Source organism: Lepisma saccharinum, chromosome 16 (assembly GCF_977018435.1).
Source record: "Lepisma saccharinum chromosome 16, izLepSacc3.1, whole genome shotgun sequence".
Classification (NCBI taxonomy): domain Eukaryota; kingdom Metazoa; phylum Arthropoda; class Insecta; order Zygentoma; family Lepismatidae; genus Lepisma; species Lepisma saccharinum.
The window spans coordinates 15093985-15109517 of record NC_139244.1 but is presented as its reverse complement, the minus strand read 5'-3'; the positions used below and the strand labels follow the sequence as shown (position 1 = coordinate 15109517).

Sequence of the window (15533 nt, the reverse complement as noted above, 5' to 3'; positions counted from 1 at the left end):
CCTCCACACTACGGTCTTGATTGCTAGTTTGCCATTTTCGAACTTCACTAGGTGGCATGGCATAACTTCCAACAAGACTGCTTTTTGGACTGTTCGGACAGAGCGTATGTATTGTACAGTGTTCCTAGATACAGTTCTGTAACCACATCGGTGGCCAAGTGTGTGTGAAATCTCTTCACCAATGGTTCCAGATTCGAGTCCGGCAAGAACATGTGTAATGAGAATTTCATTCTCAGTGTTTGGGAATAACCAAACATGGCAGAAAAGGGATGCAAGAATAGGAAAAATACAAAGGTTTCTTCCTTTCTCATTCTGCCACTTCTTTACTTTTCCCTTAAAATGATGTTCCTAAGACAGGTAAACAGGACATCATAATATATCCCACTGCCTTTAGTTTACACACTATACAGAAATTTAAAACTTTTGTATACCTGTAAGAATTAGTTATTCAAGTAGTGACAAACTGCAATTTAAATATTAGATATAAGCTTTATTTCACCATATAAAACCATATTTTAAAATGTGACATGGCAAAAGATAAAACTTGAAGCTAGGAATGTAAAGTACAATAGTTTAACAATAGAGTGGCATTCAATATCACAAAAGTGATTGTACTGTAAGTCATTTTGCACATACTATTTGAAAACAACCACTGAAATAACAAGATTCTAAATTTATGATTAAAATGGCAGTTCCTCTATTACAAGCAAACATCTTTTACCAAACAAGACATAGCAATATTTCGTTGTTAATATTTGACTTTGTGCATTGTTATTAGTTGTAATTGGTCTAAGTATTGCACTAAAACTTAAAATTATTTGTGTTGTATGAAGTGAAGAAGAGTTACCACATACTAAAGACCTAGCCTTTAATTTTTACACAGTTACCAGATACCGAAGCCCTAAAATACATCCAATAAAAATTTTAGTACTGTATGTGTGTAGGAAATTCATATTTTTGTGTATTTGTCATAAAACTGGCAGCAAGTGCAAATAAGTAATATAACCCCCTAAACAGATCTATTTTTTTTTTTTGTTTAGCCGTGGGTATACTGTGGGGTTATTCCGTACAGTGCATGCCATTGCTATAACCTTTTTAAAAGACCAAAATATTTTGGTGTTTATTTCGTTATTTTCAGTTTTATTCCAAATTTTAATGTAAGACTGTAAAAATCAAAGCTCATAAATAATTGAGGTGTTACAAAAATTTATTGCAAGTAAATCATTGAACTCTCATTAATGAAATCAGTTCAGAAGGGTGGAGGAACACAAACAGTTTGTGTGTGTGTATGTTTTGTTAAGCTGAAAGTTCATATCCCTGCCACTAGGCGACACACAAATCACCCACTCACTCAGTGCTTTGTGCAATGTTTTGGTCCCCAAAATCACTGGACTCCTTTTTTGTGGAGTTTCATGAAAGACAGGGTATTACTCTCACCGATGCCACATGATATCACAGCCCTAAAGGGAGCGTATCATCGCAGCGATAAGACACTATCGACAGGCTCATGTTGATGCGAGTGTGGAAAGAAGTAGACTATCATGCCATGGTGCACACATTAAACATTTGTAAGTGTTAAATTCAACTGAGTTCCTTGTTTCTTTCTGGACTGGTTTCATTAATTTAAGTTCAATACTTCACTTGCAATAAATTTTTGTAACCGCTCAATTATTTACGAACACCCGGTATGTTCTAGAGTTTCGGTATTTGATAACTAGTCTTCACTTTCATTCTACCAATATAGTAAACTTCCATAAAATTCTTTAAGAAATACATAAAAATCTGAATTTCCAGTACTAAAATTTTTTAGCTGTAAAATAATTTTAAAATATAATACACAATACATAAACTTTTACAACCAATTAAAACTTTGCATTACCAAATATCTGTGGAATTTTTCCACAAGGAATTTTTTCTTAATTTTGGATCTGTACTTAAATTCCGATATTTAGAACTGCTGAATTTCTTTAAAGCACCAGTGTGTGGAAACTTTGGATCCTGTGCAATTGTTAGCACGACCCTTATGTTTGAGACTAGTTCTTGAATTTGTGGTTTTGGGTGGAAGTTGTGCTTTCTTGAGAAGAAGATGTAACGAGATGCATCACCGTAGAGCACAACTAGTGAACAGTAAATAGCTGCAGATGCCTTGAGGGATGGGAGGACTTCACTGTAATGTGCATCTATTAAGAGAAGGTCCAATATGTAGTTACACATGTGTTTAACCTAGAAAAAGAGAGAAGAATTAAATTATCCACTTCAAATATCTGTACTGCTGAACATGTGGCTTGATTGATTTGTTTATTGTAAGTAATAATAATAATAATAGTAATAACCCATGGCGCAACAGCCCATGAGGGCCAAAGTGTGAAATCATCCAACCAGTTAAGGGGTGACATGGGATCATCACATGAACCCACAGTCCATAGGTTTCCATGACCCGGTTTTGCTCCTCGTTCGTAGCTCCCAATTTCCTCACTATGGTGGGTGGCCACCGGTCCCATACACAGGCTGAAATCTCAGGAGAAAAGTTATAAGCATGGGACTTCTGCATTTCTACAGGGTTGCCAACTGATACTGGTAGATACAGTATGTGCCACCCTGGTACAAAGGTTTTTTTTTATTATTATTTAAAAACCTGAAAATGTAACTGTTGTAACATACTTACATTTTCATCATTGAGTCTCATCTTGATCATGTAAAAATTAACAAAAATCATTGGTTCTGCCACAGCTAAATTGAAATTGAGTTCTTGCAAAACATATTTCTCTGTAGTGTACAAATCCTTTTTGCTGTAGGAGTTCCCTGTTAAGCGTAGAAATCTGTCTGCCTGGAAAAGAGAAAGGGAACATTAGTTACTAGAATAGTCTTAGTTAAATATTTATATTTTAACCCCCCCCCCCCTGGGGTGAAAGCATGTGGGGAGGCAGGGTTCTCACACATTTGACAACACTGGATGGACCCCAGAGTCACTCTATGCCAGGGGTTTATCCAGGATTTTCCCCTTGGGGGGGGGGTGCTGGAAAATTTTGAGGGGGTGTAAGTTTGGGGAAGTTAAGTGCATATTTTGGACCGTTTTAAAAATGTTCGGCCTGATTCAATTTCTTCATGGATGTTTCTAGAGATTCCTTCCCTTCACATAACATTTCAGAAGAAAAAAGATTGCAAATACAGGAAAAGATGGAAAATAGATTAATGTTAACATTTCAATTTAACGTTTCGAGTATTGCTTTCCTTCTGATAATGTTCAGTACTTGATTTAATCAATCGTTAGACAAAATACAAGGGATGACATTAAAAACAAAAAAAATTAACATATTATTACCAGGAATTATTTCATGCAATTCTTAAGCTAGTTATAAAGAAATTAGGAACACTTGCGCAATATTTTAACTGTATTTGTATCGTTCTTGCCGTAGGTGTAACTGAGTTCAACTTGGGGGTGCCCAATTGAAATATCAGTGAGAATGCATTGCATGGATGTGCGTGCACTTGCCTGTCTGAAGCAGGCCCGTAGCTAGAACTGATCTCCAGGGGGCTTTGTAAACCAAGTTCATTTTTTTTTTAAATTGAACAGTATTAAATGAAGGTAAATTATGTGTGTGTGTGTGGGGGGGGGGTCATTGTTAAACAAAAATTATAAATCTACGTCTTTTAAAACCTCTCTTGAAGTGTTAATTGACTGATACTGAAATCATCCCTTACACACTGCATACTACTTTAGATGATGCAGATATTTATATCATACAAAAAATACACAATATTCAATCACAGTGCCTACAGCACATTCCACCCCCGGCCGAAGCAATGAAACTCTCCTTCGTTCCCAAAACTTGGGAGCTGTTGACCTTTGATGCAGATGAGAAGGGAATGATGACATCAAAGTCAGATTTCTGTCTGAACGGGAGGTCGCAACATGGGCAGTGAAGGTACAGACAAAGAAGCTCTCCTAAGAAAGAACTTACAAAGTCTAGATAATCTTCTAAATACTGCAGCTACTTAGACATCAGCTCATAAAGAAAATAAGGGAATGTAATAGCTGCTGTGGATTTATCCTTAAAGTTGTGAACTGTCTACATTTTCACTCTTCACTGCAAACAAATTATACAAAATATTTTTACCTAACGAGGCTGATGCAGGCCCGTAGCTAGAGGGGGGGCAGGGGGGGCAACTGCCCCCCCCCCCGAGAGCCTGCTTTGCCCCCCCCCCCTGTGAAATATACAGAACACAATCCTACCTGGTATTCTCACTAATCTTTACAATTATATCCTGTATTACTGTAGCAACTTAACAAAGACACTTATTGATTTTGTGATTTAATGAGGTGTGTGGGATTCCTAATAATGTCGTACTAGGATTGGGTGGCAGGATCCCTTCCTGATTCAGACTTCGGGAAATTATTTCGTAATTTTCAGTATCTAGAACAGTTATGACATTTTGAGAAGTCTTATATTAAAGGTGCCTAATGTGTTTGGATCTTTTCCTTGGATGTGTTGCTATGAAGTTTGAACTACTTAATTTTTTGTTTCCCAAGTCTACCATTGGTAATAGTGATTCATGCAGTAGAGAGACTGAATGGATATTTAATTTTTGTTACGTACCTATTTTTATAAGCTCTATAAGTTAACCAAAAATATGTTTTATACCTATTACAGACTTCTAACCCCTTTGCTTTTCTGCCACTTCTAGCTAATCGCGACAATGAGTGATGACGTGAAATTGATGAGGAGGCACTCACAAACAGTGCCGCAACCACAGGGGGGGCAGGGGGGGCAAACATTTAAGTAAAAAAACAAGACTAGCAGAATCTAAGAATAGTGGGACAAATGGATACTCAAGATGGAATTAGTTTTTTCTTCCAGACGGCCAAGGGAACTTGCAGGGGGGGACACAGAGGGTCAATTGACCCCATTGATTTCAAATTTTCGTAAACTTTTCTTGCTCGCTTCGCTCGCAATGTCTGCTATTGTTATAGTCCAAGTTCAGAGCCATTGCTATGGGGCCAAAACGATCTAAATGAAATTAAAAATGTGTTAAAGAAAATGCCATGGCGCCCTGTGAAATTATTTGCACCCTATTAAGTCAATATGTTTACAGTTTGAAAAATTTGGATCTGAAATTTTCTTGCTCGCATCGATCCCAATATGATTGTTTTCTGTAATGCATTCTAAATTACCCGAGAGAGAAGTAAGACCAAATATGTCTGCAGACTGTTGCTGCTAAAAAGTTTTGTTTCAAATGCACGAATAATTCTTTTGAGGAAAAGGAGACAAAATTTGTATTATTTTTACTGTTGATTTGTTACGAAGCGGATGAATTGATTATGTAATGTATTTAATGTATTCTCATAAATAATATATACATTAAAGAAACTTTGAATGCATACACAATTTCACGTTAACATGTTGCATACTTATGTATTTTCTTATTTTACGTCGTTCCATGTTGCATAAATAAAATATATGTTGTATACATGTCATACTACAGTCTGTTTTTTTCGCTCTCCCTGCCTTCGCTCTCTTTCCCTTTCTGTTGACGTTGCAGACTGACGCCAGTATAATCCTCCCTCGGAAGTTGTGTTGTGTCGTGTCCGTGTGTTGAAGATTGTGGCTTAATATGACACCACAAAAGTCAGTGGCGTCTCGTGGCCTTAAATTTGGCCGGGGCTTATTTTTTAAGAATTTAAAATATAATGACAATTCAAATGAATTAGGTATTTTTCTTCTTCTAGGCTACAAAACGGGACTTATTTTTTTTAAAAAAAAAGTATTTAAAAGGTAATAACAAATCATATGAATTACAAAAAACAGGTATTTATCTTCTTCTAAACTACAAAATTGGACTTATTTTTTTTTTAAAGAATTTAAAATATAATGACTAGTCACATGAATTACAAAAGACAGAGGTATTGCTGTGAAACGTACCTTTCTACGAACGTTGGTTCTCATTTAAACAAGAACTGTGCTCTCCTGTTCTTCTGCTCAGCAAATTTTGTAATTATTTTTTTTTATTAATTTTGTAATTATTTTTTCATTGATGCCCTCTAAACCTAATTGTTTATCAACAAGTTTTTCTTGGTCACTCAATGTCTGAAATGGTGTTGCCAACAAGAAATCCACTTTGTTCATAGCGAATAAAAGCCACCACAACGCTACACTACAACACGCGGGATCCAACGAACGCGACTCCACAGAAGTAGCCCCGAATCAACATCCAAACCCATTGCACCCCTCCCTTCGCTCTTTCTGCTAGCACGTGACCTTCACTGTAGCGTGTAGCGTAGACCACGCCTTCCTCTGCGACAGCCCCGATGTGATAACTGACATCAATGCCGCTAGGAGCGCTGTCGTATCAGTTGCTGCTGACGATGAACTTACGTCGGTAAAAATCGCCTTTTAAAAGATTGTGTGATAGTTATGTATTATGGTGATTGAAAATTACGTGAATACGTCAGTTTTTCTTTAGGGGCTAAGCCCCGGAAGCCCAAGGGACGAGATGCCACTGACAAAAGTTTACGTTCCAACAAAGGATTTATCTTGTCGAGTGTTACTTCGGAAAGAGGAATTGTGGAGAAGTGCGACAACGTTTTGCAACGAAATTTCCTGGTGTTCCCGTTCCACATAGGACCACTATATTAAAGCTCGAAAGAAAAATGGGAAATCTAAAAAATAAAGTATACAAAGACAATCCGCACACCATCCGTGAGTTAAAAGAGAGTATTGTACGAGAAATCGGGAGAATTACAGTAGACGAACTTGCACGTGTAATTGCCAATTTCCTTCTGAGATACCAGGAATGTGTTGCAGCAGAGGGACATCATTTTCAACACCTTCTGTAGTCAAGGTTAGTACACAATATGAAAACTGTAATTTGAATAGCCGACTCTACCGACTGTCGCGGACCCCGTTCACAGTGAAAAAAAAAAGCTCTGATGTCGGGCCGCTTGCAGCCGAGTCTCGTAGCAAATGTCAGGGAATGCTCTGTATGTACAAATAGAATTATGTTCATCATGCATTTTGTGTCTTTCAAAAATACAGTTGTGTGCTTGTTTTCCATTATTAGCTAATGTGAAATTGAACGTGTTGGAAAAATATTTCCAAATCATTTGTTCCAACACAAATGCTTTAGCACCGACTTCTAACCCCCTTCTTGCGCGATTTTTAATAACATCTTTGATGGTACTATTATTACTACCACTACCACCACTATATTACAATTATTATTATTTGCATGTTTGTCCTGGTACTGGCCCCCCTCCGGACAAAAATTCGTGGTTGCGCCCACTGGCGTACGCAGGATTTTTTTCTCTGGAGGGGCTGGAATTGTATAGATGGATACTTTCAGTGACGCAAACTTATAGGGATCCGTGGGAACATAGCGCACCTAAGAATTTTTTGTGTTATTATTATTATATTTGTTGTTGTTATATATTTTCGTATTAAAATCAATAAATAATATTTTTAAAATAGCAAGTATTATGCATATTAATATAATAAATGGAAGGGAGTATTTGAGATTTTTTTAAACTGACTGCTTTCTAGTGGGCGGCATACACAATAAGATATATCGTATATTTACAACTTTCCACTCTCAAAAATGTCACCTGGGGATAATTTTATAGGGCTTGAATTTACCACTCTGGTTTTTCCAGAGTTTATGGTGCTTTTACTTGAAGATGTTGATTTTTCAACATTTATGAGGGGGCGGTAGCCTACACCAGTGGTTGCGCCTCTGCTCACAAAGAACACTCATGCCCAGGCTCGAAACTGGTACCCTTGGCTTCGTAGTGTGTTGTATAACCATCCCATCCTAGAGGTTGCCTGGTGAAAGATGTAGGACAGCTTAGTTGGTCAAATTATTATCAAACATGATGAAAATGTGATAGTGTTTCACATTTATTATTTTGGTTAAAAAGCGACAAAATTTGTAGTTGGATTCTCATTAGATTCCTTTGTGCGTAAAAATCTTGCATACTGGAAACTAGAGGGAAACATTATGAAGCACGATTTGTAAAGGGCTCCCTTAATCAGCTCTGCAGAGGCGCTCAAAGCTGTTCGTACATATTAATGGTCTATTAACATTATCGACCTGTCAATATCAAGTAGATACAGTTCCGACCAGACTTTATCTTTGTATTATTTGGCAGCCCGGAAAGGTCATTATCGAGATATTGTTATTTGATGTTGCTCTAACTTTTTCTGTTCGTTGGAGTTACAAGATATCATCCCTTTCCTGTTACTTATAGCTTTTGGGGGGGGGGGGCAAATGTACCCTGCTATATCTGCCAATGCGACATTAAAAATTTGCCCCCTCTGGGATTGACTTTGCCCCCCCTACTAAGAATTCCTGGCTACGGGCCTGGGCTGATGGCAGTGTCAGGGTGGGGGCTGACGTAGTTCCAGGGGGGGCTCAGCCACCCCTGGCCCCTGCCTGGTTACGGGCAAGAAGTAGTAGTAATAAATACAGATATCATATGACAAATAAATTATGACACTGCCAGCGAAGCGAGCACGAAAATTTTTAGAACTATTTCTTTGCAAACTGATTATGCATATTATTAGTTAAACATAGCGACAGTATCACATGATGTTTACTCTTTACAATCTTGCTTTGATCGTTCGTTGAAGACTTCAATATGAAATTCCTTGACCGATTTCATTCAAAAGCAATATCAGGTATCTACCAAATGTGCATCCCAACTTCCCACTATATTTAACATCTTCATGGCCATGCTCTAAATATATCGAGTTTCATTACTTTATTTCAGTTTGTGAATCATCGTTTAAACATAGATTTGAAAACACCAGCAGAATTTGGAACTCGCTCGCTACATAGAACTATTAAAATTATACATGCATATTTTCTAACTGTTAGAACAGGAGGCGGCAGGGGGCAGGGGGCATGTGGTGAGGTAAAGAGGATGACGAACGAGCTAAGCAAGATTGTATAGAGTAAACATCATGGGATACTGTCGCTATGTTTAATTAATAATATGCATATGCACTATACCCTTACAAAACTTTGGAAAATACGCTTGGTGCTTTTGAGAGTTTATCTTTCAAATACTAAATGAGACTCTCTAGGGAATTAGGAGTCACGTGCCTCTTTGCCTTAAAAAAAAACGAAATAACATGTGCAAATAAATGCATGGCATGTTAACTGCAAAAGGAACGTAAGGAATTTTCACTTCTAAATTGAGGCAATGAAGTGGACTTAAAACACCAAATCAATCAATCATAAATTGAGGCAATGCTTTATTTTCAATTATTTAAAAATTGAATAGCATTTATTTCACTATCCAACACAAAGAGCACAATGAACCAAACAAATTTTCTCTCTCCACGTTTTCCAGCAGGCAGTGGCAAGCGCTGTCGTGCTCTCACTTGTGCGCCTATGGTCAGATATAAATTTGGGACTTAATCTAAATTAAATGTCCTACAGGGGGCAAATTTTTAATATATTGTGTGTCGCATTGGCAGATATAGCAGGGTACACAGAGCCACTTCACACCTCCCCCAAAAGAGATAAGTAACAGAAAAGGGATGATATCTTGAAAGTGCAACGAACAAAAAAAAAAAAAAACTTCGAGCTACATCAAATGGCATTTTTTCGATAATGACCTTTCCAGATTGGCAAAGAATATAAAGTTTAACATAAATAGGCTAATAGGGACTGTATCTACTTGATATTTACAGGTCGATAATGTTAATAGATGATTAATGGGCCCCTCTGGAGAACTGATTAAGGGAGCCCTTTATAAATCATCCTTCATAATGATTCCCTCTAGTTTCCAGTATGCAAGATTTTTCCGCACAAAGGAATGTAACGAGAATCCAACCATTGTGTTGTGTTCTGCAAGAAAAATCGAATTAATTAAATAATAATGGTTACATATTATTATCTACACTTTGATGAATTATGTAAAAATTTTTAATACATTTTTTTTCGTACTTGCTAAAATATGGGTGTCCACCACAGACTATTTCCTTCAAAGGGGAGACTCTTGCTTCACTACAGACAATGTTTGCCTATTGGTTACGTTAACCATTTGCAAAATATTGTGTGAATTGTATTATATTATAGTTGAAATGCATGTTTTGACACCTGACAAACAAATAGGAATCCCTTGATTGATCAATGACTTCTTGGATTACAGTGTCATCATTAATATTTGATATTAAGTTTCATAGAAAGAAATTGTTTTAATAGGGTGCAAATAATTTTACGAGGCACCATGGCATTCTCTAACATTTTTTTTCATATAGATCGTTTGGCTCCCAGAGCCGACTCCCACCACCCCATAGCTATGGCTCTGAACTTGGACTAAAAGAACAGAAGACATTGCGAGCGAAGCAAGCAAGAACATTTTACAAAATTCTGTATTTTTCACAAAGGGACAAAGCAGGCTCTCAGGGGGCAGTTGCCCCCTGCCCCCTCTAGCTACACTTCGTTTGCTTCCTCTGAAAAGTTGAATAAACTTAAACATGTCATTATGTCAGGGAACCGACTAGATACAAAGAGAAAGACAATTTTTACTAAAGCTATATATTTGCAAACTGACAACTTTAATTTAATAGGGTGCCATTAATTTCACAGGGCACCACGACGTTAACGCTTTTCTATTTTTATCTTTTTTGCTTGTTCGGCACCCCATTTGTACTTAGTGCCCAGGCAAGCACCCCACGTGGACCCTCCCCCTTTTACAACTCTTTCTAATAGTATATAATTTATTTTACGAAGTTAAGAACTCTTGGAGCCACAAAAATGGTCATCAACTATAGATGTGAATGAATCACTTAGATTCTTCACGAAATACTTGCCATTTTATATCGAATACTTGGTCAGTAAATTTTATATTGGTACTTTATAAATATCGGTTGGAAGAAATTATACCTACATATAGTGTCACTGATTTTCTACTCACCACTTTCGGTTTCTTTCTGTCTGGTTTTTCATTTTCTCTATCTTCTTCAGACAGTTTTGAGGTAAAGTTTCAGACATTGTTATACACTAAACAGAACGACAACACACGAACGGAGATGCTACACTGAGACTGACCTAAGGCCAAAGACATTTGACTGTTCTTTCCTCTACCACTCCAAAATCATTCATCTTTCCAAGTTACAGAAAATAGTGTTGCTAACCATAGTAACAGAATTCACTACAAGAAGTGAATCTCTTATTTTCTTCCCTTACTTCTATCGTACATTTTTCACATGAAAGAATCGAAAGGAAAATGCAACAAAATGTAAATTTCATTGACTCAGGGGTTTAATAATTGAATTTACGAATCTGTAACGTATTTAAGAAATATATAAGGTATTCAAACGCTGAACTGTCAACACTGTGCGCGGAATGTGCTCCCTGGAAGGAGGGCGAGAGGTCAGTTTGACATTTTCCAGATGGCAGTGTTCCTTTCCTAGAGCTGACCAAAGCCTTGTCAAGGGAGCTAGTGTTTCCAGGAAATGACCAGGCTGCACATTCCACCCTCCTTCCTTGACACTTTGGTTTTAGTTGATGGAAAGGTCCATTGGACTACGCTTCTTCAGCTACAAATGATTCCTTTCTGTTAATGTTGAAGTATTGTCATTCTATTGTTGATATAAACATCCATACTTACACCCCCCTGTAGGGGGGGTGTTCCATTTTTCTGCTTGGGGGGGTGTTCACCAAAATTTGGGGGGGTGTTAGGGGTGTGTGGATAAATCACTGCTCTATGCAGACATATCTCTGGGAAAAAACACTTTAAATCATCCACTCTGATTCCCAGTTCTACCGACTGGACCACTGGTTATGCAAATACAATATCAAGCAACATTCATTCTTCCATTTTAGACAATGCAAAATTGAAGAATTGAAACAAAATTTTCAGCAAATATACAATCGCATTCCTCAAAACACAAGGCTGTACATGAAAGCAGCGATGGATTAATTGCCTGGTATTACTTTTCACATGACTTAATTTATGTGACATAACTTTTATCAAACTTTTCAACCCCATCATTAAAAAAACATATATATAAATACGGTATTACAAATTTAACAATGATTAGAACAAAAATGACTAGTGCTAAATCAATGGTTGAAATGGGCCCCTTTACCTTGCCTCCCCCCATCCACACACAAACAGTGGATCTGCAAGGACCCTTATTACTGATCCCATGAGCATCAGGTGGAGGAGTTAAATAGGTCCATCCACCCCACACCCTCCTTGGAAAATACCATTGTTGATTAAAAAAAAAAAAACAGAAGACTGGTTACTTTTATTGTTAACAGAAATAAAGTTCAGTTAGCTATTATTCAAGCAGAATAATAAAGTAATGCTATGCATTAAATGTAAAGAAATGAGTAGAATACAGGAACTAGTTAGTTTTTAATCTTTTGACATTTAAATCCAAGAATAAATGGTTTCTCTTTTCAAAATTCAAAAAATTAAATAGAGTTATGTCAGAGGTGAAAGCATAAACATTATGGTCAAAATTTTCCTAACTTTAATTAAAGAATTTTTAAATGAGATGTATGTGTAAATGTTACAAACAAATTAGAATAACTATGCATTTCAGTACACTACTGTCTGAAGTGTAAAAATAATACCGAAAATCAGTTTAGTTCTGGATATTCATTCACTGGGTGGCTAAAGTACAAAATAATAATTGGAATAAATTTGGTTTGTTTTTACTTGGTTATAATAAATATTATATTATTTCTACTATTGAAGTTTCTGGAAATGCCCATGGTTGACACTAAGAAATTGCAACATGCTCAACACCCTTAATCAGTGCATGCAGCATGGGCGTCCAGAAGGGGGGGGCAAGGGGGGCCGTGGCCCCCCTGGAAAACGAAAGTGAACCAAAAATTGCATATTTAACACACATAATTTAATTTCAGCCACAATAATGTGTGTTAATTATTGTACGAACATGATAAATTCAAATTTAAGCAATGTTTTTTGAGGGATGAACACTTATTGGGGAAAATATGCCATGTTGCCCCCCCCTGGAAAAAATACCTTCTTTGCCCCTCCCTGGAAAAAATCCTGTGGACGTCCATGGCATGCAGGTTTTCATTTGTACATTTTTATTGTATTGTTATTTCAAGTAATTTTTGCCTAATCATGACAGTAGTATTGAGATGAAATTGAAGGGGAGGGGGAATTCACAAAGTCTGGAACTTTATCTTGGAAATTTCAATTGAGAGACTAAAGGTCTGCCACTTAAGTGTGTTTGGCTACTAAACACATGGCCATGAAATTAGGGAGGTGGCAAAAGTTCGTTCTGTTGCAACGTCTGAGTACAAGCCCATGTGTTTGGAGGTTTAGAATGAAAGATCTCATTGTGGAGTTGGTCTTTGTAAACCATGTGATACAAACTGACAGTATTTGCTCGAAAGGTCAGGAATGACAAAAGTGCCCTGGAGAGAGGTCAATCTGATGCTAGAACGCCACACAGTGCACACGGAACCAGCGCAAATCTGCCCATCCACTTTTCCTGGCCGTGCGTTGAAACAAGCAGTTTAACTTTGATACCTTCAAATGTTGCAACATCATGGTTACAAGCCAAAGGAATTATACATTTTCAGTTTCAACTGAACTTGAATTAATTTTACTGTAGAAAACTAGGAAATTGCACTCCAGATGTACATACCCTTGGGATGTTCTCCCCCTGTTGTAGTTTGGAGGAGATCCAGAGCGATGTGACACTGACCAGTTGCAGTGCTGGAACTGGGATTGCACTTGCAGCCAAAATCCTGTCCATAAGTGCCACAGCTATGTGTAGAGTTTCTGGCTCTAGGTTAAAGTAATGCTGCAAATAGACAAATAGGTATCTCAATATGTATATGCAGGCTTGGATTTGAAGGGAGGTGAGTGCAGCTAGAGAAAATTGAAAAGAGCTGCAATATGAGAAAATTAAATATGGTAAAAAATATGTAAAAAATTAACCATCAGACATGATTTGGGCCAAAAGTGATGTGCAATTATAAGGGGGGAGATTTAACAAATCCAGTCCCGTGTTTATACTGGTATTAAACATTTAAAGAATATTAAGATTAACTGTATGAACATCCAGTACACACATTAACAGTTTTTCTTGTATGTACGCATTGCTTGCATTGTAGAATCATTTTCCTGTAGTTTACGGTTTTCTTATGCTTGTAATAACCATAAACTACAGGAAAATAATAGACACATTAGCTTTGATAAGGAAATGAGCTAAAGTGCACAACCTAAGTTAATTATTAGTAAAGCAGACCTCTGTGACAGGGTTGTTAGCAAAGCATGCTAGAACACCAGGAGTCCCATCATGAGCATGGGGATTATCCGAGTGTTCCTTCATCACATCACTCATCCTCATCGTGATTATAGCCATAATTGACAGAAAAGTGAAGTAAAATGAGTGTTTGAAACCAGCAGTTTTGCTGCTCTGCCATTAGTATTCATCAGTGGAGAAAGGAACCCTAATTAGTGATTCACCATCTTGGTACAGTTATCATAGTTGATGCGAGCATGGGAATTTGCAACATTGTACAACTATTGGTGAGCCCGACTTAAAAGAGTTCAGTATGGCTTATGGCGACAGTTGCCACATGGTGCAACAGTAGAAGAAAGCTCCAGTGTGCATAGTGTGTGTACTGTAGTACACGCTGCAACAAAACTTAGTGGTCAATGGGTATTGTTCAATACAAGAATGCAAATCCTTCCTCCATGATTTGTCGGAAGCTGTTCATGTCAATGTGCAAATCGTCAACTATTGAATACGTAAAATGCTATCCCCATTCCATAATAATTATGTGTGTTTTAAAAAAATTGTGTACAGCATGCCCTTTATGAAAATCCAGGATACACCACTGGAGGCTACACTTGCAGGTAGAACATATAACTTAGAACACTGCAGTATGAAAAGTCCTTTGTGCTTAAAAATGCCACAGGTATAATGTTACATAAATATTTTTCAAAATAACTTACCTGTACTCTTGTTAACCAATTGACAACTATAGCTCTCATTTCTGGATGGATGCAAGAATTTTCCAAAAAATTGGCTGGCAAGGCATTTGTTTTCTCCAACTTATACATGTAGCTAATGATGTCCTGAAATACGAACTCAACTAATTAGCTTCACAAGCTTGATAAGAACATTTCAAAAGCTGTTATTTTAAATTCAAGAGTTAATACCAAAATGCAGAATAGCCATGCGTGTAGCTTTGGCAGGGGCATAACTTGGGGTTTAACTTTAGGGGGTGGAGACTGTCAGAATCAAATAGTCCAGGACTATTTTGCTAAGCAACTTAAATTTGCAAAATCAAAAAATACTCATTATTTTGCTTCGAGTCCAAGGAAGTTAACAGAAGTACCATTAACTTGCAATTGCCCCTGCCAAGTTACTTCTATGATAATACTAGGAAAGTTTTGAGATGGAGCCAACAGGGACATTGCAGGAAGAAAATTTTGTTCCCATGAGAAAGTCCCATCTTTGGTAAGAACACACACCAACTCTTGCGACTGCCACGTCACCTGATGCATGGAGCAGTGTTGCCAAGTG

General features: G+C 37.2%; 1 protein-coding gene across 2 annotated transcripts in view; it reads right to left on the bottom strand.

Annotated features, from left to right (window-relative positions):
• Nucleotides 1-481: 481 nt before the first annotated feature.
• The window catches only part of LOC146000276 (G2/mitotic-specific cyclin-B-like), a 35995-nt gene continuing 20943 nt past the window's right edge, over nucleotides 482-15533 (bottom strand). For both annotated transcript variants that reach the window (XM_083137753.1, XM_083137754.1), the window contains exons 6-9: nucleotides 14960-15082; nucleotides 13641-13799; nucleotides 2666-2827; nucleotides 482-2223 (exon numbers count right to left, since the gene is read on the bottom strand). In XM_083137753.1, the coding sequence (XP_082993879.1) occupies nucleotides 1876-2223; nucleotides 2666-2827; nucleotides 13641-13799; nucleotides 14960-15082 (792 nt within the window). In that variant the 3' untranslated portion in view covers nucleotides 482-1875. The remainder of the gene's footprint in view (nucleotides 2224-2665; nucleotides 2828-13640; nucleotides 13800-14959; nucleotides 15083-15533) is intronic.